Source organism: Acomys minous (assembly GCF_964271855.1).
Source record: "Acomys minous genome assembly, chromosome: 16".
NCBI lineage: Eukaryota > Metazoa > Chordata > Mammalia > Rodentia > Muridae > Acomys > Acomys minous.
In genome coordinates this window covers 86,882,330-86,906,339 of record NC_140498.1, presented here as the reverse complement: position 1 = coordinate 86,906,339, position 24,010 = coordinate 86,882,330, and the positions used below count along the sequence as shown (strand labels likewise).

The following is a 24,010-nucleotide window of genomic DNA, read 5'->3' as shown; positions in this document are numbered from 1 at the left end:
CCACAAGGCAGCTCACAACCATCTATAACTCTGGTCCCAAGGGATCCAACACCCTTTGCCAGCCTCTGCAAGGCTCCAGGCACATGGAGGCCAAACACATTTAAAAAATTAAAAAGATCCTTAAGCTAGGAGTCCATCTAAGACATGGGGAAAACCCTCAAACCCTTCCCTCACCCCATAGACTCAGCCAACTTGAGAGAAGCCACAGGCTCAAACAGAAAAGGGGAGAAGGGTTGGAATACAAAGGGTAACACAGGGGAATTGGGGGAGGGTTGTCAAAGGTCACAGTTTAGAAAACAAACCAGTAAGTTGCAGTGTATTAAAGTCCATCCTGCTCCAGTGTCCGTGCCCTGATCAGGCATCCCCGCAATGTACTATGGGAGAGCCAGAGCCCTTATCAGGTGTTGAGAACTCAAAGTCCCTCCCCAACCACCCCCAGCTAGAACTCTCCACACTTGTCACCCACTCCCTTACTGCCTGCCTCCTCTGCCACCCAACCCACAAGTGTCCATCAAGTTCCAGTCTAGCTCCTGTGTCCTCAGAGAATTTTATTTTCCTCTGTCCCTGCCAAGCACCATCCCTCTGTATGTGCCTCACACATCACCTCCTTGAGAGGTGGCCCCACGTGCCAAGCACTGAGGCCCTCAGACTTGCTAAGCCCATCTGGGTGAGTAATCGATGCTACCCCTAACACCTCAGCCCCTAAGGACACAGGGTCAAGCTGCATTTTAGAACCAAGTGGCCAGCGAGATGGACGGAGTAAAGATACTTGCAGCCAAGCACGCTGGCCTGAGGTTAATCCTGAGACCCACTTGACGGAGAGAGAGAGCTGTCTCCCAGATCTTGTCCTCTGACCTCCACACACACAGAGCTAATTTAAATAATATTAATAATAACTTTAAATACATGTTGAAGGGAGCCAGGTGTCCTCAATCCACAAAGATCACCACAAAGATGAAACAGACAGAAGAGACAAGGGGAAGCTGCAGCCGACACCCACACATTTCCTTGACAGTTTCTTTTAACCTACAGAGGTAGCCAGATGTTTCTAGGGGCCCAGAATAGAAGCGAGGACAGACTGCAAGTGCTTCTGGGAGCATCCTGAGGGCCGTCAGGTCTCTGCAGTCCTGAGGCAACACCTCCACGTGGAAAAGCTTTTCTCTGCCGGCACAGACAGATTACAAAGTCCTGCTGTCCAGGCACACCACCTCCCCAAGTTCTCACAGGCTTTGGTTTTGCAGGGCAGAAATAAAAAGTGGGTTTGGGGCCACGGCTGCTGCAGCTAGCACTGGCCTCCGCACAGTCAGAGGCTCCCATCGTCTGGGCCAGCCTGAGCTCTACTGCAATCTGGGACAAAGGAGAGTTCTGGATTGTAGCATTCCCTTCCACCTTTATCACCAGACAGTACAGAGAAAGCGCCTGCCCAGGGGCCTTCATCCTTCCTGAGAGAATTAGCCACACCTGCTCACGGCCTCCCGACCACTCAAGGGCCGCGGAGTCATCATTCCTGGGCGTTCTCTCACATCAGCCACCAACGTTGGCCATCCCAAGCCCAAGCCCAAGCCCAGAACAACTGCTATGTTCACCTTGTGGATGGACTGGCTTTTTGTTTTGAGACAGGGTCTCATGTAGCCCAGGCTAGCCTCAAGAGCTCTATGTAGTCAAAGATGACCTTGAGCTTCAGATTTCCTGTAGAATCCCGAAGTGCTACAGTACTGAGATTACAGGTGTGTACCACTAGGCCAGGTCGTGTGGGGCTGGGTCTCGAACCCATGGCCTTACACTTGTTAGACAAGCCCTCCATCAAGCAAGTCACACCCCCTGCAGATTAGGTTCTTCTTAAGCCATCTTTGGAAAGTGAAGACACCCCCCAAAAGGACACCAAGAGGCGTGTCTAGAGCTCTTGGAAATGGAATATGGGGAACGCCAAGAGCTGGCTTTCCTTAGGAGGCTTCAGCGGGTGCAACAATCCCTTTCTCTCAAAGCCAGTTTCCCACCAGGGCAACAGGTATGACCACAGGGTTGCCTCTGCAGGACCCAGCCAGGGCATCGGCATTCGCCAGCTTCCCCAGGGCCTAGGAATCTGTCAGGGCACTTCTCTACCTCACTGGGCCCTGATGGTCAGAACCTGCATCGTAAGGATAAGCCAGTGCTGGGCAGCAAGGGAGTAAAGTAAAGCTGAGGCGCACAGTAGGGCAGGGTGCCCCCAGAATAATGCCAACAGGAAAACTGAGGTGCCTGGAGCCACTGAGGACCCCCCACCCTCAGACAATGCACCCTAATCCAGCTGCCAACCAAGGTCAATGAGTGGCCCACTGGTGTGACATCCCAGCAAATTCATAAACCCCAAACCACTAGGTCCTTTAGGGCTTCCAGAATGTCCCTCCCCCGCAAGCACACTCATCATCAAATAGGAAACTTTCTAGAGAGGCGGTCTTAAGACATTCAGGCCTACTCAACTCTGGGGTGCTGTGGGGGGGGGTCTCATCAGTTCCTTACACAGGTCCCAGCTGAGCTCACTGCGATCCTTCTGCACTGAAGCCTTAGGTGTCATCAACCCTGGCTTTTGAGAGAGGGTCTCTCACTCCCCTGGAACTCACCAAGTAGGCTTGGCTGGCTGTCGCAGACATGAGGATAAGTCGCAGAGGCTTTGCTTGACAAAGTTCCAGAGACTTCCGACTGTCCAGCATGGCCTCTAGACATCCAGAGCAGCTGCTGAGGCTCTGCTTGACAAAATTCCAAAGATCTCCAGCTGCCCCTAAATATTATGTGTATGGTCCAGGTGTAGCGTTGTTTGGAAATCTGCTATTTCTCCTAAAACAGGTTTTTTGGGGTTTTTTTTTTCTCTCTCTCTTTATTTCTCAGCCCTAAGGAAAAGCTTACAGGGAAAACTTTTCCCCACAGAGACTGTTGAAAGAAGACATCTGGCCAAAGGCTTGAGAAAATGACAGAGTTTTTTGCTCTGACTGTGAGCACCCAAGCAGAAACTGCATGAAATAAAGTTAAGACCTGGACATAACAGTACCTGGCTAGATTCTGTTAGCTGAATAATGTTTCCTTAGGATCTGCGTTGAGAGCAATAGACGGTGGACTTGGAGCGTCATGCTCTACAGATATTTTACAATAGAGGACCCCTTGGCGGTTAGCCTAGGCTTGGATAGCACACCTGTTGGTCTGGGCCTGGAAGTAGATCAAGTTTTTCTTTAGAGAATATTTAGCTCAAGCTATGCTGCCATGCCCATCTTGTAAACACATTGGCTTTAGCCCGTGGAAGTTTGTGATTAAACTTTCCCGTGTATTGTTTAAAAAATAACAATCAGGTCATGCTGACCATTGCTTGAAAATTGATTGATTTTTGTTGTAGGTTACAGAATTTTTTGTATTTCCTTGTTACTCTGTTGATTTTTGATTGCCCTGGTGATTGTAAAAGATGAGAAAACATTCATGATATAATCTGTAATGAAAAAAAAATTGAACTTCATTTCAATAAAATACTGAGGTTGGCCCAAGGAAAAAGGTCAAACAAGCAACAGACGTGAGAGAGGAAAGCTAGAGTGAGATGGGGAACAGCGAGAGGAGGGGAGAGATAGGGACTGGCAAGAGGGGTAGGTAGATGGGGAACAGCAAGAAGGAAGATAGGACAGCAAGCAAGTAAGCGAGCAAGGAGTCAGACAGCAAGCGAGACAGAGATGGAGACAGACAGAGAGCCAGAAGAAAAGTTCTCCGGGGCTTTAAGACCTTCAGCTTGTCCCACATACGCCTGAGTCTCCAAGGATTTCTTTTTCCTCCGTTCCTCAACCTCTAGTTCCTCTAGCTGGTTGTTCAACCAACTGTTGGTTTCCCTCAACCAGCCGGTCACCGCCTGTTCAATCCTCCCTACCGCGGATCCACCTCTCTGCTCTCCTCCTCGCCGTTCCTAGAGTTAGTCTTAGGGGGGCAGCAGCTGACCAGAAGCACCCCGAAATCTCTCCCCACTCCCTCCATCTCCCCGGCACTGGCGCTGCAGGTGTGCACACCACCCCGGCCTTCTACATCGCCTCAAGGGCTCAAGCTCAGGTCTTCACGCTTTACCCACCGAGCCATGTCCTTAGCCACGCTGTTTGACAGATCCCAACTGGACACACTCCCGGTGGCTCGTGAACCTGGGCCAGGCCCCAGGAAGTTGAAAACCATTGCATTGAGTGACTCAGTTTCCATCCTCTGCAATCCGCAAATGATTTTAGTCAAAAGAAATCTGGGACTGGGTCATTTGGTCCTCTGACCGCATGGGTCCCCATCACACAGCATGCCCCCACCCCCATGTTCCTTGGCCATCCTGATAAACACAGCGAGGATTTCACGCACTAGACCCCACCCAGCCCCATTTGTCATTTCGGGATTTGCACCGTTTTAATGAATGCCAAAACTGTTTTTTTCCCCCCACTTGATAGACCCTGACAGGACCAACAATTGCAGATTAGAGAGAAACTTCTTGCTTTTCAACAAAGGTTAATAAATAGTGACAGAATTAAGTCTAGTCTGATTAACTATGCTGAGAGATGTTATTGCCGTTTGCAACGCAAAATCATTATTGGATTAAACACAGCATATAAAAATGAAATGTGAGTTTTAATCTCAAACAGAGAACGCGGGCTGCTCGCGTGGAGGCGGGGTGGCACACCGAGGAGGCCCGTATTAATTTTTAAGTCGCTCTGGTAAAAGGATATTATTACATGTCATTTTTTTTCTAGTCTGGGTTTGGTCAGAGGGAAAGAGGCCCCTTAGATGTGCAAAGGCAGAAACAGTGAGCGGCCCCTCAGGCTGAACTGTATCAGAAAGGGACCCGAAGTCCAGAGTCACGCAGGTCCAGGGGACAACAGGTCAGGGCCTGTCTCTCGGAGTGCCTTGAGCTCTCAGCTCTTCCCTGGGGGAAAAGCTAGACCCAAGTCAGGAGCGGGAGGTGGGGAGACGCCCCAGCATGTCCTGAGGGAAGACAACAGAGGAGGGGAGTGGAGGCCCATAATGGACCTGGTGGGACACCAACCTGGACCTGAGTGAGGAAAGTAAGGAGACCCAAGTGCTGCTGAACTCCCACCTGGCACCCCCCCATCACCCACCCCTGTCCCACGTGGACCACTGTGACTGTACCTTGCTACAGGAATGAACCCACGGAGCCTGGGACAGTGTGTCCTAGCAGAAAGTGAGGAAAGTCCCAAACCTGAACGCTCAGAGGGTCCTAGAGCCAAGAAATGGAGGCCCCAAGTGACAAAGACAGGACAACCAGAGCGCGGGTACAGACAGTAATAGCGGAAGTAGCCCTCCCATTTCCCCCACCCCAATCCGAGGGCTGCTGGTGATCTTTTTAAACATTTCTTCAGACATCTTTGGAGTCTGTCACTCTGCGGAAGCCTGGCAGGTGAAGGGAAGCAGGCAAGCTCTTACCCTTTCCCTCTGAACTCTCTTCCCTTGTTTCTGAGGGAGCTGATGGGCGCTGTAGAGAAATGCCCCAGCCGGGAACAAGGGGTGGCCCAGTAATTAAAGCCAGAGGAAAGGGACAATGAGTAGCTCAAGGTGACAGCTAAAGCCACCGACCGCCTTTCAGTGCCAGGAGGGAGATGGCCAGACCTGGCATGCCTACTGACGCCACACCATGCAGCCACTGCCACGGGTTCTTGCCAAAAGCATCAAGCCAAACCGGCACCTGCCCAGACCTCTGGACAGGAGACCCCAGGGGTAGAAGAAAACAACTGAGGTGAAAGCTCCCGCCCTGTCACCTCCAATGGAGGGAGCCTCTGTGGGATGAATGGGCTGGCTTCTCTGGAGAGGAAAAAAAAATGTGAGGACAAGCTGGGTATAGTGTCTCTCACATGTGTCATCTCAGTGTCTGTGTTCACAGTCACCTAGGACACAGGGTGTACGAAGCCAGCCTGGGCTACGTGAGACTCCGTCTCAATTTTTAAAAGTGGGGGTGGGGGTGGGGAACACAGACAGGGGAAGCCAGAAAGAGGGGAGATGGCTCGGTCAGGAAAGTGCCCACCTTACAAGTGTGGCAACCTCCGAGCATCCACATTCAAAAACCAGCACTGGCGAGGCAGAGGCAGGCATATCACTGGGATCTCATGGGCTAGCCTCGGCTACCTGGCAAACTGTTCAGGTTGAACCCACGTACGCAGGAAGGCCAGGGACTTTCTCATTTCACCTCACTTCGACACTCTGTGAATGCTTTTGGCCTCCACCTCAGGATCAAAAGAAGAAATATTTCCTGCCAGAGCCCGACCTTCCTCTCCTTGTACCATCAGGCCCTCTAAAGTAGGACCCACTCAGGTGGTAATGCAGCGGCCCTTGAGGCCCCAGAAGCTTCTGGCCTTGCTCAGGTGAGGCCCATCCAGCTCAGGGGATGACAAAATGTAGCTGCAAAGAAAATCATAAGCGACAATTGTATGACAGCTCTGCCCGGTTGGATTAGGCGAGAGCCCTGGGGGTGGGGGTGGGAGGTGGGTATCAGTGTGCCCCAGTGTCATAGAAGAGACCCAGGGCCCGGTGAGGGGCCTACAGGCCAGGACACAGAGCAGTGGGCTCACTGGGGTCCAGCCAGACCTTGGGCAGGATTCAGAGGGACAAGTTGTGGTGTCCATGGCATGGTAAGCTGTCACATGGGTGGCCGACCCAGCCTAAGCTCCGTAACTAGTCATCACTTCCTTATTTCTCCCTGACATCCCCCCCACCCCCACCCCGCTGTTGCCATCCCTCACCTCTGTCCTGGCCCCAATGGACAGCCATTGTCCTCCTGTATCTCCTGAGAGTCTGTGCACCCCTACCTGTCCGCAGCGTCCTGAACACAACACTGTGTCTTCTGCACTGCCCCTTCCATCAGGAGTGACGTCAGTCAAGCCTCCTCCAGGAAGCCCTCTAGGACTGCCTGAGACCCACACTCTCTCTCCTATGGTGTCCCATAGACTGGACTGCCAACGTACTAACAACTAAAACTCCTTTCTGGAGTTGAGGGTTGCCACTTGGTGTCGGACCTCTTGCCTAGCATGGGAGAGGCCCTCCATCCAATCCCCAGCAACACAGACATAACAAAAGCCTTTGGGATGCAGTCACGTGCGCCCTGGCTGCCGTCAGAGTGCCTGTCATTTACCGGGAGGTGGACCTCTCCATCTACGGCACACTCCACAGGCATGAGTGCTCACCCACCACGCGGACAAGGAAACTGAGTCACAGGTAGGCAATGCCATTAGCATGTAGTAACCTTGACGGGAGGAGACAAGGGCAGGCTTCTGTTGGCTCCAGAGCGTCCCTCCTCCTTGTGAGGGGGGCCCTGAGGAAGCTACCTCCAGCCTGCACAGCTCTGTCCAACTTGGGAGGGGAGAGCTCACAGCTTCCTCCTCTCCTCCCCTCCCCCCCCCTGCTGAGTCATGACCCACCTCCTCAGCCCTCACAGGGAGGAGGGAAAGAAATCAATACACATCTCCTCTCAACTCAAATGAACCAGCGAGGGACCAGCCCCCTCCCCCCACCAAGGCCACTGTGTTGTTCAGGTCTCCCAGACTCCATCCACCTCACTGTAGTTAAAACATCATTTCCTTTCAATCACCCTCAGTATTTCGGAGGTGCTGGACAGAAAGAAAAGGGCAGACGTGGGATGGGGGTGGCACCGAGCCATGCCACTTAGCTCCCGAACCCTCAGTGTGGCCCTGAGGCTATTTAGGGACAGCACTGAGCCACTGGGCTGACTAGCCAAGGGCAAGAAGCTCGGGAAGGAGAAAGGTCACACGATGCCACAGTAACAACAAGGCCACGGCAGCTGGCACCCACTCATACTGTCCCGCACTACTGCAGGGCCACCATCCTCCAAGGACCATGCCATGCAAGCTACAATCTCAGAGATCCCTAGCAGGAGACCCAAGGCTTAGAGCAGAGGCCAGGGGAGCAGGCAGGGCACACTGACCCTCCTACTCCTTGATCTTGGGGGTGTCCCACAGGCTCACCCATGGCTCTCTCCTCCATGGAACTGAAACCGGAGTTCTGAACTCCCTTCCCTCCTAGTTACCTGCAGCCATGTGGGGAGCCCACAGGTACTGTGTTCAGCTCCTCCCTTAACATACATGTGAATGTTACAGAGGAGGAAAGAGAGGCTCAGAGAGGTTAAGAAACTCACCTCACACCACACAGCCTGAAGGGCAGAGAGATGGAATTTGAAACTGTAAAAGCTGATGTGAATGGCCCAGGCTTTGGGGAACATATCTATAAATGAGGGGTTCAGAAAGATGGTTTGGGGGCTTTCTTTAGGACTCCCTTGAGCCTCCCCGGAGTCGCTGGAGACAAACTTCAGGCACCTGCTATATTTTTAACCGTGGGGATGGGGTCAAATGTGAAGCTGTCGCCATTCAGAGACTCTGGCCTCTGTGAGGGGAGCCCCACACAGCCAGGGTACAATAGAATTAGGTGCCAGATACGGAACAAAATCTCGCCGTGCCCACTTAAGACTAACTACAGCCACAAGGGCTAGGCACCAGCACCCACGGAGCCTAGGTGAGGCTGGACTGGGAAGACAAGCAGAGGTGGTCAGAGTCACTTACCACCTTGGCAGAGGGTCCCTCCAGCGTGACAGCCAGGTTGGCCACTGGCCGTTTACTGCAGCTACTAATAAAAAGAGCCGCCTGCTGAGACAACCGCATCCCAGAAGCTGGAGACAGCCATATCTGAAGCCACGCCCAGAACTTTCAGGTCACCTCAGCCAATTACAACCCTTGTCTGTATGAGAGGGCTCCCCCAAGGGTGCCTTTTACACAGATCCGTAGGAGTTGAACCTTGATGGTAAGGTGCAGCTGCGGGTCTCCCTCACTGACCCAGTTCCGGAAAAAGCCATAGGGGTTCGATGTCCTGAATCATTTCTGTCCCTGACACAGGTCTTCTTGGACAAGGTAGAACCCGGAAATGCTCACTCAATGGATGAGTGAAGGACCCTCTGCTGACTATGACTGTGGGTCCCACCCCAGCCTCTAACTGACCCCTGGCCTTGGAGTCTCATGATGTCCCTAACATAAGTCTCTATTTCCAGCCGTCACATCGCAGTTTGGTGACCATCCCTAAGGGAGCTTCTGGCCCCCATAGCCCGTAGGGTTGGGGGTGGGGAAGGGGGAAGACACAGTTTCCCATCACACCCTTGTCCAAGAACCCGGCACCTCCCTCGGCCACAGCAGGTGCTCAAGACGTTGTCCACCCAGCTACCCAGCCTGGCCTTCTGCTAGGGAGATGCCACAGCGTGAAGCCCCTCCCTACCCCAAGGAAGAGGCTTTGCCCACAAGCTTTTTGGAAAGGGAGCACTCCCCATAGGCTGGACACCGTGGGTGGCTGCTAAGAGTAAAACATTAACCCCGGTCCATGTCAAAATGTGGTCTTCAGATTGCCTCATTACCTTTATTATAATGACAAGGACAACTTCCTCGCTAAATATGAAGCAATAAGGACATTTTAGAAATCACTTAGGATGCCAGCCGCCAGGTTAAATGGGTAAAGCGGGGCCAGCGGGATGGCTCAGCAGGCAAAGATGCCTACCACCAAGGCTAGCAACCTGAGTTCAATCCCTGGGACCCACATGATGGAAGGAGAGAACTGACCCCCTGAGCTGTCTCTGACCTCCACATGTGCTGTGCACGTGCCATGTGCACATGCCTGCACATACACACACATTTTTTTTAAAAAAAGGTAAGTAGCTAGAGGGGTCCAGAGAGGTTAAGCAGCTGGCTCAAAGTCACCCACCAACTAGAGAAACCAGACCTCCACAGCAACCTGGAAGACATGGCTGAATACTTTGGGTAGTGTCTGTGGATACCGGCCGCGTATGCTGCAGGTCTGGGCACCCACCCAAGCTACGCACAGGGCTGCACCCCTGAGCACTTCACGGCAACTGAAGGGCAAGCTCTGGGGCAACATCACATCACCCTTGTCTCCGAGGTCCGCCACCAACGTCCACATGTCAGTCAGCTCCGCAGAGAGCACAGATAGTTTGGGTGGCCACAGCCACCACAAGCCGGCTGGACCAACGCTGACTGAGTGCTGCCAGGGGCTCCCCTGCCAGATGCTCCTGGCCCTGCCTGATGCCAATGGTGGCTTCAGCCACATCTATACCCACTGTGCCAATTTCCTGGAGAGATGAGGCAGAGCAGCCCACCCACGGGGGCACTGCCCCGCAACCCCACAGCATGCTAGGGTGCCTAGATCCCAGCCCAGGCAGGACTGCGGAGAAGTGGCCTCCACGCCGTGCTTAACAATGGAAGGATAGAAGCGCTTGCAGGCTGAGGGATGTTTTAATCTGCATTCCACTGTTCCAGAAATAACAACAATAGTGCATGCTCTGTAACCTTTTATGTAAAACGAGGAGACACCCTCACAGTGTCAGCGAGAAGCAGGTACGGTTAGTAACTCAATTTGACGGGTAAGGAAACTGAGGCATGGACAGAATGGCCTGGCGAGGGTCACACACAGCTAGGCCACGCGACCTACGCCACCTGGCCACAGAGACCCGCACTGGCAAACGAGAAAGAGCCACAAGCCCTGGCACTGTCCCAACTCCATTTTTGCAGCGACAGCAATGGGACTCAGAGAAGTCGGCCAATGTGTTCAATGCTGCACAGCATTTGAAGCCAGAGTCTGGATGTATGTTCCACATGGGCTGAGTCTGTATATTGTGGGGTGTCTGACTTACACTCCCCACTTCCATCCACCTGCTCTGTAGAGGATGGTACCCCTGGTGGGAAGACCGCAGGGAAAAGGTTCCCCTGGCTGAGAGCAACTGGGTAGCCACTAGGCTCCATGAAGAGTAAAGGGGGCATCCTGTATCCAGGAGGACACAGAGCCATCCTGATGATCTCCAGAGCTGGAATTGCCTTTCTCAGGGAAGCCTGGGGACAGGACAACACTTGTCATCCATGGGGCCACAAAGCCAACACTACTACAGAGAGCAAGCACGCCTAACCCTTCCTAGCAGAGCCAGGTGGGGTAGACCCAGCCCCAGTCTCAGAAGGGAATCTGGGACCAGCTGGGGTGCAGCCCGCCTGTCCCCTCAGTCTGCACCAGCCTTCAAAAGCCAGGCAGGTTCATGGCAGCCCTGCTCTGTCAGGAGCCAAAAGAGTGGCACATGCACACACACACACACACACACACGTGCAGCTCACATGTACCAAACATGCTCACGTGTGCCCCCACCATCACTCACACAGAACGCTCACACACTGTGCACCCACACAGCACGCTGTCCGTGTGCCCCGTGTATGCACACATGTTCAAATTAACCTATACACACCCCTGTACATGTACACCAGCGTGTGCTCACACATGTCCACTCCCTGCCACACACACACACCTGCAGCTACAGGGACCTACAATCACAGACTCGTATCTCCCCAAGACCACACCGGTGCAGAGTGAAGACCCGTATGTAGCCACGCCTATGGCCACCTCTTGAAGACAGGTACAGACAGACCCAGAAAGCCACAGCCTCTGAACACACGAGCACAGTGACAAAGATCTCCACCCAATCTCACATGCGAGTGACTCTCGAAGCCATGACATGAGGGGAGAAAGCCTTAAAGACCACAGGGTAGGCAGGGCACAGACAGACACAAGGACACCCTCTTGAATCCTGTTCTCCTCACACACCCCTACACTCACCCTGGACAGCTCTGTCCTCCTCAGAGCCACTAACGCGGTAATGTCCAGTGACGGCAGGGACGGGCAGCGTGAAGCCCCTCCGAGAGCGAGCTGAGGGAGGACCGCCGGCAGCCAGCACATGCAAAGAATGTGCAAAAATAAATGCGAAAGGCTGCTAGCGGCCCTTCCCACAGGACTCAGAGCTGACGCAGGTTCTGCTCCGCAACAAACATCTTCCTTCTAATTTTAAAGGCAGTGCCGTTACCTCTTTGGCTCTCGAGGCGGCTAGATGCCGCCTCGCACCCTGCGCTGACCACCAGGCATTGAAGGGACACAGACGTGCTGTGTCCCAGGCTCCAGACCTGGGACCTACTGGCCACTGGAGTCTAACCTACACTGTTCCTGCAGGCCCCACTAATGTGGTCAAGGTGACCAGAGCTCCAAATCTACAAAGACACCCCTACTAGCCCTCAAAGTCCTATCTCGGTGAGTTGGATCCCTGTGGCCCCAACCCTGATTTCCACACAAGCATCACATACAGTGGCTTTCGAGTGGCAAGATTGCTCTGAATTGGGGGACAGGATGTAAAGTGGGGCTCTATGACCCACCCCACAAAACACCTTCCCTGCACACCATCTCACCTCACACCTCCATGTGGGACCTAATCTGGACCCAGTGACAGCTTAGGTGAGACGGGAGATCAAAGAGAGCCTGAGATGGCAGAGTGGGCTGTGGGGATGGGCCCCAAGGCCAAGAACACAGAATGCTAGCCTTAAATAGAATGTTACTCTAACACTGGGGCGCCCGGACCCTCTGGGCTGTGACTCTGCCATTAAGGGCACCCTGGCCTTTGCTTCAGCTGCCTCCTCTCACATACCTGTACCCCTCTGAGCCTCCATGTCACCGGCTGGGGGACCCGAGCTCCTGTGTCCAGCAGGACAGCCTAGCCCCTGCCGTCAATAGGATGTATGACACAGGCAGCTGTCCTCGGGCTTCCAGGCTGACCAAGCACCTACTCACAGCTCTCACGAGTTCCCCAGCAGCTCCCAGGCTCAAGCCAGTTTCCTCTGCCTGCCTCAGTTTGTCGGATCCTGGGATTCCCTGAGGGCAGTGAGCGCGAACCAACAAACCTGGGGGCCCCCACGGGTCTCAGACCTTAGGGCTGTCCTTCCACAGATGCCAGAGAGAACCAAAAAAAAAAAAAAAAAAAAAAAAAAAAAGACAGATGCAAGCAAGGGTCTGCTCGAGAGAGGAAGGCAGGTGACGCAGCATCTTGGCTTTTACCTGCTTTGCTGAGGGCTACCAGACCCCTACATGCCTAGCAGAAAAACGGGTGGGCGACAGAAACACTAGCTCCCACAGTGCTCTGGGGACTCTCAGTCTCCAGGCTCAGGACTCTGGACGCGGGCCTAGCGCACTGCAGCAGTCCTCCCAGCTGCTCCTGCCCTGCAGCCCTGCTCTCTGTGGTGGCATGAGAGCTCTCTGCAAAAGGTCAAAGTGCAGAGGTCATCATAGCTACACCTTAAGCCACCACACAGCTCCCAATTGACTAACCAAAGGCCCAACCCTGAGTCCCAACCACACAAGAAACGGGGCCCTGTCAGCTCCACTCACCTGGACCCCAACAAAGTGACACAAAGCATGCACTGTTCCTGGTGCCCAGTGCAGTTCCTGCGTGTGAAACAGCCCCAACCCTGTGCTCACAACAGCAGCATGTGGCTCCTATGGCATCCAGTCCTAGCCCTCAGTGCCATTGAGGGTAGTGTCCCCTACTTGTGCTGAGATGTGAGGGCTTTCCACTACCCCTGTCGCTGCAGCCTGTCTCACTTATCTAGCCGTGCCCCCCCCATGCAGCCTAGACGTGTGTATTCATATGCATTTGTTATTGCTGCCACGATTAATATAATTTGTAAGCTCCCACTGCTGCTGGTGCCCTGTGCTTCGCTCTTGGATTAGTGTGTTTTTAATAAATAAAGCCAAAAAGAGCGAACCGAGCATCTTTGTTCTCTCCCTGGTGCCCCAGGCTGAGGTGGGGGAGGAGGGCTGGAGAACAGTGTGGAAATGGGGGGGGGGGCTAGGGAAGGAGGCAGGAAGGAGGTGGGTGGTAAAACTGCGTGTCTAAGACCCCCAGGCCCACCCCGGAATAACGTGGCTCTCACCACAGAGCAACCCTTGGGGCTCAGGTGGCATCCATAGCTGAGGACCCCTAAGCATCTTCCTGGACATATCTGCAGAATTCAAGTATGGAGATCAAGATTGGCTCCTGAGAAGGCACAAGGGAGGGTCATGTGGGCACGAACCTGCTTTTCAGATTCTTAAGCTACCCCACAGAGAGCACCAGCCTGGGGTCTGGCCTCCACCATCCTAAGCATGGCGGCCACTAAGACGGTTGCCCACGACAACAGTGGTGGGGGACAGAGAGCCAAGGCCAGAAGCTACAGAACGAGGCCTTGGCTCGTTCGCTTCTTGCCTGTGCTGAAGGGCTCTATCTTGGACCCCACAAGTGGTCACAAAGGTGTGGGCCAGACTCTGGGGACACGGTGTTTTGCGCATTTGCGCACTGGGCAACTTCTGGCTCCCCGCCCCCAGCAAATGGGGAGCTCAGTAATAAAGAAAATCTTAGGGCTGGCGCTCACTCAGAAACCCCTGCACTCAGGGTCAGCCATGCCCCAGGCACTGCAACCTGGCCCCAGGTATCTAAGACCCCACAGGAAGGAATTCATTCTAATAAGAGGAGGAGGGGCTTTAGCCACTCCCATTTTTCCAGGCTCCTCTCTGGCTCTCTCCAGGACAGATCTGGGGCCAGGATTCTGACCAAAAGATTCCCTGAGTCCACTGGTCCAAAGTATCCCCAACAGAGACTTTAATATGTTGGGAGAGAACCAAGCGTGGTTAGCGCACGCCTTTAACCCGAGCACTCAGGAGGCAGAGGCAGGCGGAGCTTTGTGAGTTCGAGGCCAGCCTGGTCTACATAGTGAGTTCCACAACAGCCAAGGATACATAGAGAAACCCTATCTCAGGGGGGGGAAAATGTTGGGAGGGGAGTAATAGCGCCAAGACACACAAAGTAGGCAGGCCACAGAGAGTGAGCACGGGATGTCATACAGTGTGCAATGTCATACGGCATTGGTGATGACGGTTCTGACAGTGAACATGACCCTGACTTTCAGTACAGCCCTGAACCTTCCTCCCGGGGAGCCTCTCACTTGCTCCTGTGACAACCTGGGTGGAAAGTCACAGGATACTAGTTTTCAAATGAGGAAACAAATATAAAACAGCCTGCTCATTTATCCTCGCCTCCATTTCAAAGACCAAGACCGATAATAACACAGTAACCCCTGAGTGGCCAGGCCACTTGCCTGAGGACACACAGCCGGTCACTGACCAGAACTTGATCCCAACCGTCTCTGAGCTTTAAGCTCTTAAGACACATCCGTTCCTCCCCCTCAGGAAAACCCAGTGAGTCAGTTAATGAAAGCTGCCCCCAAGAAACGCCAGCCGGTGAACAGTGCTGAGGAGACAGAGGGCTATCAACAAGCTCCCTCCCCCCGTGCTCTCCAGGTGCTACAAGCTAGAGAAACTTAGGGAGAACCCCAGAGCCAAGGAAACACTCCCAAACTTCTGGTCCCACAGACGAAACAGACCTACACCCCCGGGACTCAACAATCCTGTTGCTGCTTTAAAAAGCGGTGCCACCAGGAGCCAGGCCCTACTGTTATCACAGCTCAGAGGAAGGGCATGCGCCTCAGACCCAGAGTCCCAGCATCTCTCCTGGCTCAAAGGATGACCCTTGCCTCCCCGAGGGTCCTCCTAGACTCTCTGGGCTGTGGGTGACAGCACAGTGGCCAGGGACCACAGTCTTCTCAGTTTCTTCTGCCTTCCCTCAGTTCTGGGCCCTGGTGACGCTGCCGCTGTTGGGCAGACTCTGCTCACCAGGCTTCCCCTGTGACGTGGAGAGGATCAAGGCTGCCGCGGTGACGACGGTGTAGGCCACCAGATCCATCAGCGGCCAATACTTATTTAACCACAGGCCACCCAGGAAGCCCTTCTCCGTGCAGTCCTCTCCCAGCTGGGGCCTGCCAGATACACATCGGCTCACTCCTGAGGGGGGCAGTCACAGGAAATAAAAGTTTCCAAGCAGCTTGAGATCGGCACAAAGGCCCAGCCAAGCTCCCACGTTATGAGGCAGCGCTCGGCTTCCATGTAAAAAAGGCTCTATGGCCGCCGCCAGGGCAACGATCAGTTGTTAGGTCACTGGTAAAAATAAGAAAGACGGACATCTTGTAGGAAGCATTCCTCCAAGGCAGGTGGCCGCTCTGCCCACAAACTAACTGTGGGGACCTGTTCCCTGCGGGCGTAGGTATCTGTCACGGAAGTGGAAGTTTCTAGCCCAGGACCTGTTTGCTGCCCCTAACAAGCTAATGATTTCAGCATCTTAGACATTGGGTTATTTTTATTTTTCTCAAAGTGGGTTTTTTTTCCCCCACTACTTTTAGAAGTGGCAGACAAGGCTTGTCTATTATAAAATATTTGTTGCAAACACATGCGCGCTCACACACACACACCCCAACCCCAAGGCTCACCTCCCCACACACAGTTCCCATCCGTGTAAAAGATCTCAAGTCGTGGTGTGAGGGAGGGACAAGGAAGCTGAGACCTGCTGGGGGAGTGAGCCAGGCTCTTGTCACCTTACTGAGGCTCCAGCGGTTCCACTGCAGGGGAGGGACCTAATGACTCTATTGGAGAAAAGGTCACTTTACTGATAGGGAAACTGAGGCACAGAGGCTTCTAAGGAAGGGAGACGCAGACCTAGCTGTGCCTGTTTGAGTCATGGTTCTGCCACCAGCTGGCTGGATGGCCCTGGAGGGTGGACTTCACCCTGCCTGAGCCTCAGTTACACTGTATAAAATGGGGTGGCAATGGTCTCCCCCTTGCAGGGCCCCTGCAGCTCCCATTGTGGCTTTATCAGTAAATGGCTCAGCTCAGTCCTGCTGACCCATCCTTGGCAATCACTGGCTGGGTACGAGAGGTGGGGCTGAGTTCCTGAAACCAGTGTCTGTCACTGTGGTCACACTTCTCCAAGTCCTGCATCCTTTGTCCCAGCAGTGAGAACTTGGACGCATCTACCCCTGGCATGAGCCCCACAGCAATGAATTTAAGGCCTTCGTGAGTGGGCCTGCTGCCACCTCTACCCTTCCAAGGAGACAGCTGAGACTGGGGAGGGTTGCACAAGCTAACACCACTCAAGGAGTGGGGGGACCCTCTGGCTCAGCAATGTCCATCTAGGAACCACTGGCCAATGCCCCATCATGGCACAAAGCCCATTCGTAGCTGCTCCTGCAGTTACGGAGACAGTAGCACAATCAAGACAAACCCTATCCCTGTCACGCCTAGGGGAGTCCCCAACTCACAAGCATAGAGGATACTCGCGCCCGAATGTGTCCTGATGATGTTGGCATTGGACTGAAATGCGACCCCGGAAGTTGACATCTTCTCAGAACCCCAAGATGTGGCCAGATCTGGGACCTTGGAAGTGCCAACGAGTCAAGTGAAAGGTGGCATGTGGGGCCAGGGTGGCCCAGCTCCCGTGACTGTCTCCTCCCAAGTGGAAAGAGAGAGGTCTGAAACTGACAGAGGGGTGCCAGGGAGTGCAAGTGAGCCAGGGCTGAAGATCAGCGACAACCTTCCTGGACCTGTGGAGAGCATGCGGCCCAACACCTGCAGTGGAGCCCATCGCCTCCACCCTTGTGGCTGCACATGGTGCCCGTGCCGGGCTCCAACCTGTGGAGAATGCCGGCAGCTCTTCTACAAAGAGCATGAAGAACCTGGCAGCATCTAGCCGGATCTCTAAAAGGTTCTTGGGGCTGGGAAAAGTCAATATGGAGGCTGTGTATGGGGTAAGGTGAGCTACCCACACCTCTCAATGTACCTGCTGCACTTCCCCCTAGACTCAGGTCCCTACAATGGGACCTTGACCTTGGCTAGCCTGATGCTAGCTGTTGGCTCCAGGCCTTCCAGGAAAGGAGCGTCTGAGTCAGATCCCTTCCCTGTCACCCTGAGGTGTGAGTACCTCTCCTACACCCTGAGCATAAAGGCCAAATGGGGCCAGCTGTCCCATCTAGGTCTTTCTTCCTGTACAGACTCTTGCCACATCACAAGATGAATATACTGATATCTGTGTGCATGTGTGTGTGTGTGTGTGTGTGTGTGTGTGTGCGTGCGTGTGTGTGTGCACATGTACATGCCATCTCGGGTGCCATTTCCAGGAACGACACCCACCTCCTTTGGGGCAGGGCCTCTGACTGGCCTAGCACTCACTGCTTCAGCTACAGGGGTTGGTAAAAGAGCCCAAGGGGTTCTCAACACTCCAGCCTCCCAGCACTGGGGTTACAGGTGCGTACCCCACCATGCTGCTTCCATCTGTGGGTGCTGGGGATTTGAAGCCATCCAGGCCTGGAAAGCCAAGCAACTCTCTGTACAGGACTTCTGAGTCACAGGCCTGGGGAGAAACCTGGCTTGAGTTCCCTTCTCACCATGTGTGTCCTCAGGCAAGCCCCTTGAGTTCTCTGTTTTCTCCTCTGTGACATGGTGACATCACCATCTCCTTCACATGGCTGCCTGAAGACTCCATGAACAAAACGTGACAGGCAGGACACAGGACACTCCATGGCCACGAATGCTCCCTCCCTGCTCCAGCTTCTCCAATTTCTTCTTTGCAAGGTCACTTGAGGGGCCTGGAGGCCCAGGCCTGGGATTCCAGTACTTGGAAGGTACAGGCAAGACAATCAGAAGTTCAAGGTCATCCTATGCTACCTAGTGAGCTTGAGGCCAGCCCGGGCTACATGGATCCTGTCCCCCTACTTCCTCCCCACACTGGAGCCATCCAGTTATAGGGCTGAGTTCTTCCCACATAATTCTTTACTGTCTCTTCCATGTTGTTCACTTACTAACAGTTCACTCTCTTTTAGCAATGAGCACCATACTACAGTATAGACATACCCCAGGCTTACACAGATGTACCATGGTCTAGTCGCAGGCTCATGTGGATGTACCAAGGGCTCCCATGGGTACATACACCACAATCTACACATAGGCTCATACGGGCATACCACAGTCTAACCATAGACTCACATGGGCATACCACAGTCTAACCACAGGTTCACATGGGCATACCACATTCTAACCACAGACTCACATGGGCATACCACAGTCTAACCACAGACTCACATGGGCATACCACAGTCTAACCACAGACTCACATGGGCATACCACAGTCTAACCATAGACTCACATGGGCATACCACATTCTAACCATAGACTCACACGGGCATACCATAGTCTAACCACAGACTCACATGGGCATACCACAGTCTAACCACAGGTTCACATGGGCATACCACAGTCTAACCATAGACTCACACGGGCATACCATAGTCTAACCATAGACTCACATGGGCATACCACAGTCTAACCACAGGTTCACATGGGCATACCACAGTCTAACCATAGACTCACACGGGCATACCACAGTCTAACCACAGGTTCACATGGGCATACCACAGTGTAACCACATACTCACATGGGCATACCACAGTCTAACCATAGACTCACATGGGCATACCATAGTCTAACCATAGGCTCATACGGGCATACCACAGTCTAACCACAGGTTCACATGGGCATACCACAGTCTAACCATAGACTCACACGGGCATACCACAGTCTAACCATAGATTCACATGGGCATACCACAGTCTAACCATAGACTCACACGGGCATACCACAGTCTAACCACAGGTTCACATGGGCATACCACAGTCTAACCATAGACTCACACGGGCATACCACAGTCTAACCACAGGTTCACATGGGCATACCACAGTCTAACCATAGACTCACACGGGCATACCACAGTCTAACCACAGGTTCACATGGGCATACCACAGTCTAACCACAGACTCACATGGGCATACCACAGTCTAACCATAGACTCACATGGGCATACCACAGTCTAACCATAGACTCACATGGGCATACCATAGTCTAACCATAGACTCACATGGGCATACCATAGTCTAGCCATCAGCTCATGTGGGTGCCTCACAGTCTCAACCACTAGTTTAAGTGGGCATATCATAATATGACCACGGGCTCATATGGGTGTACCACAATCTAGACAAAAGCTCACATGGGTGTATCACAGTCTAGTCAAAGGTTCACACATACCACCGTCAGGCCATGGGCTAATGTAACCATCAGCTCATGCAAGCATACCACAATACAGCCAACCATGGCTCACATGGGAATGCCACAGGTCTAACCATGAGCTCATTCAAGTCCAGCTGGTTTGTTTTCGATCTCAGGCTCCTATGCACAAAGCTGTTGGGGAACATTCTTGTGCAGGTTTATGTCAACTTTAGCTCCATTTCTCTGGGATCTTGCTCTTGGTTCTTAGACATCTCCCCCAGGCACGTTCTGACACTCATTCAAAACAAAACAAAACAAAACCACAGAGTTGCTACTATGCTCAAATGTTGTTCTAGGCAAGCGATGTCAAAGGCAAGTGTCGTCCCCTCCTGTACCCTCTGCTTTTGCTCACACAGAATCCAATCACTGGGTGGACTGCACGTGGCAAAGCCCACGAGCATGAAGACATGCTAGCCAGAGAAGGCAGTGTGCGCCTTTGTCAAGCCCATCACTGTCACCCAGGAAGGTAGGGAAATTTCTACAGCGTACCATTTCTACAGCATGCCACTTTTCAGGTTTTGAGGCACCAACCTCAAGGCCGGGTACCAACAGGAAACTTCACTGTGTCCCCATCATGCCAAGGACTTCACGTACAGTGTCACTTCTGACCCTCACAAGCCACCAAGTCTCCCCAGAGAGGACAGGACTACTTCCATTCTCATTTCACAGAAGAGGACTGAAGGGTCCTCTGAGTGATGGGGCCAGGGGCCACCCTGGCAGGACGGGGCAGGGCCAGGCTCCAAGGACAGAGAGCAGTGACTGGAAAACAGCCCTCCTCTTCCCTTGCCCACACTCCTCCACCTGGAATGTCAAGCGTCTATTTCTCTCCGCTCCGCAGGCTTCATTAAAAGCCCCGGGCAGTGATTGTTTCCGATATCAATCAGACAGCTCCTCATTAACTATGAAAGATCTAAATGTTGATCACCTCAATCAATATGTTCCAAGCTCTCATCAGTAAAAGAAAAGAAGTCATCAGGTCAGCCGAACCTGCTCCCTTTGATAAAGAAGAGATCCCCCTCCCCTGCTGATGCACCTCAGGCCACGAAGTCCGGGGCATCAGTGGCCTCTGCACTTCACCCACCCATGAAGCCAGCTCAAGGCCCTCAGCTCCACTGTCTGGCACAACCCTGCTCTCAGACCAGATGAGCTGCCAGTTGTGGCACAAAGGATGGATAGATAGATAGATAGATAGATAGATAGATAGATATCGCCACATCACCAATGTTTCTGGAAGAAATGGAAGGTAAGTCTTTCCTTTAGGACAGGGAACCATTGCTGTACATCCTCCGTTTGCTGGCCTGTTGCTTCAAGGACCTGGAATTAGGCTGCAGGCCCCGTGGAGCATGAGCTGGAAGCCTCCTGCAGCCCAGCACCACATTCCTGATCCTTGCCCTCACAATCCACGCACCTGCCGGGCAACAATAGGCTCAGAGAAGGTTCTCCAGTGGCCGTCGCCCGCCGGTGGGAAATCCACTCAGTCCTAACTGGGAGACAGCAAGATCTCTCAACTCAGCGTGACTTCAGATCAACAGCCTGGTAACTGACGGGGCATCGAGCCACACATTGGGGAAGGAAGTGAGGTGTGGATAGAGACAGATACGGGAGGGTTTCTACTAAAATGGTTAGGGACAGACTCTCTGGAAGCGGAAATTGAAGGCATCAGGAAGGAGGAGGCAGCCTGGAGAAAGGTGCAGGCATGTGCAAAGGTCCTGCAGCACAAGCAAACCCAGAGTATGTCGAAACCAAAAGCACGCAAGGTTTTCTTTGGCTTTACCCCCTTTCACCCTTTCAGCCCACTGGCTTCCTGATGCTTTCCAAGCCTTGCAAACACCTGCCCTGGGCAGAGAAGGCCCTGGGCAGCCTTTCTAACCCTCCCCTAGATTCCTCTTTAGCATGCTACAGACCAGGGATAGTAGCTGCTTAACCACAGGCTTCCTGGGGGCATGCCCAATGTGACCTCTGCCCATCACCATGGTGTCAACATTTCCGTGCGGCACGTTCCAGGCTACCTCTGTTCTGAGCAAGGAGCAGGGAGGAGATGCCCTGGCTTGTTCTTACCCTCCTTGGGGACGTCATTTGTATCGGTGGGGGACACCTTTAAATGCTACCCCTCAGCCAGGAAGCAAGAAGAGAAAGAGTGAAGGAACCATGAGTCCCCAAGTGTTCCTTCAAGGGCAAGTGATCTCACTTACTCCTATTAGGCCATGCCTCTTAAAGGTTCTGCCACTACCCAACAGGGCCTCAGGCTGAGGATGGAGCCTTTAATAGGAGGGGATCTCCAGAACATTCATCCCAGACACACGAGGCTTGTGGTTGGTTTAGTCCAACTCCTCTCACCTGAAGGCGAGCTCCTGCAGAGTAGGGAGACTTGCTGTGTGCTTGGTGCGGGGTCTAATCCAGCGGTTCTCAACCTGTGGGTCTTGACCCCTTTGGGAGTTAACCAACCCTTTCATAGGGGGGTCACACACTGCAATTCATACCAGTAGCGAATTTACAGTTATGAAGTAGCAAACAAAGTAATTTTATGGTTGGGGGGTCACCACGACACAAGGTTAAGAACCACTAGTCTAACACTAGCAGGGGCTGAGGAGACAATACAGGGGGTCAAGTGCCTGCCACACAAGCACAGGAAACTGAGCATCATCCCCAGCAACCTGCGTAAAAATCGGATGTGGTAATGCTTCTCTCTCATCACAGTGCTGGGGACATAGATACAAGTGGATCCCTAGGGCGTCATGGCCAGACAGCTTAGCTTAATTGGCAAGCCTGGGGCTCAGCAAGAGCTCTTGTTTTTAAAAAAAAAAAAAAAAGTAAGGCAGAGAATAACTGAGAAAAACATCTGCCCTCTGCCCTCCAAGTGAATGTGCACACACATGCACACTCACATAAATGCACATACACACAAATTCCTAAGATGACTAGGTGCTGAGAGAACGGGGAATCAAGGGCTGGCCTGGACTGTGGGAGAATGTGGAGGGGTGTGTGTGTGAGAGAGAATGAAGGGGTGCATAAGGAGGGCACCAGAAGCTGCCTGCCCAAGGCTGTGGGGCCTAAGCGGGCGATGGAAGCCGCTGGGAGGTTTCTGAGCAAAGAGACTGTGTATCCTGGGATGCCGGCTGGAGAGGCTATTGAGGGGGTCAGAAGCTGGGAGCTGTGGAGGTCATCCAAGTCACCCCAGCGGCTGGAAAGGGAGAGACAGCTATTTAGGAACCACTTTAGGGAAGGACCATCAGGCCTTGGGAGCGACCAAGGCTTGTGGGGATCCCGGCTGGGTGCCCAGTAGGGTGCACCCCCTGCAGAGGGGACCCCAGGGTGGCTCAGCAAGAGCTGGGCGCATCGCTGGCCACCTGCCAACACCGCGGCCTGACTCACTCCCCCAGGAGGCACCGCAGCGAAGCCTGCACAGCCCCTCACCCCGGCCTGCTTTTAAAATAGAAGCTTCCTGTGAAACTGCAAATAATCCATCGCCCAGAGTCCTTAAAACGTTCACAGGTATTTAAAATGCTATACAATCAAGTTCGCAAAAATATAAAGTGTGAGCGCTAAGCTACTTTAATGCCCTAATTAAAACAGACCGGCTTCTGCCGGGCACCCTCTGTTTACTATTTCCGTAATAGCCCCTGGCCTGTTCACAGCGAGAAAAGGAAAAGAAATCCTTTATAAACTAGCCTTAAAAGGGGCAGTGGGGGGGAGGGAGGTAGGGAGGGGGGGCAGGAAAAGAAAAAGTTTGCTTTCTCAGGCAATCTCACAACCCATCCACAGGTTGCGAACAGTATCCGGGAAGGGCACATGGCTGCTTCTGTCCCCCTGGTGGTCCAGAGGCACCCCCAACCACCAACCTCTCTTCGCCCAGGACTCATGTAGATGCCACTGTGGGCTCTCACTAGGTTCTGTGGTGAGGGCCCACTAAAGTAGTCTGTCCCAAGCAGGTGACCCTGAAGCTGGCCTCTTTTCCCAGCTTCCTTTCCAGTCCCGGGGTTCCCAACACCCCTGCACCTTTTTATTGTGGAGGGTATTATCGGTGATCACATATGATGCATGCATGGCTAGCTGGGCCCTATTACCAGAGTACAGTCCCGTGAGCACCGGGCTGGCCGCTGCAGTGTGCACGCAGTAGGTGTCCAGTGTC

At 53.3% G+C, this 24,010-nt stretch overlaps 1 protein-coding gene across 10 annotated transcripts in view; it reads right to left on the bottom strand.

Annotated features, from left to right (window-relative positions):
- Positions 1–24,010, bottom strand: part of CUX2 (cut like homeobox 2) — a 186,416-nt gene that overhangs the window by 130,383 nt on the left and 32,023 nt on the right. For 2 of the 10 annotated variants that reach the window (XM_084762075.1, XM_084762079.1), the window contains exon 1: positions 11,656–11,781. The exons of 7 other annotated variants lie outside the window; for them this stretch is intronic. In XM_084762075.1, the coding sequence (XP_084618201.1) occupies positions 11,656–11,775 (120 nt within the window). In that variant the 5' untranslated portion in view covers positions 11,776–11,781. Of the gene's footprint in view, positions 1–11,655; positions 11,782–24,010 lie in introns of those variants that run through there. One more of the 10 variants, XM_084762082.1, reaches the window with a different exon arrangement.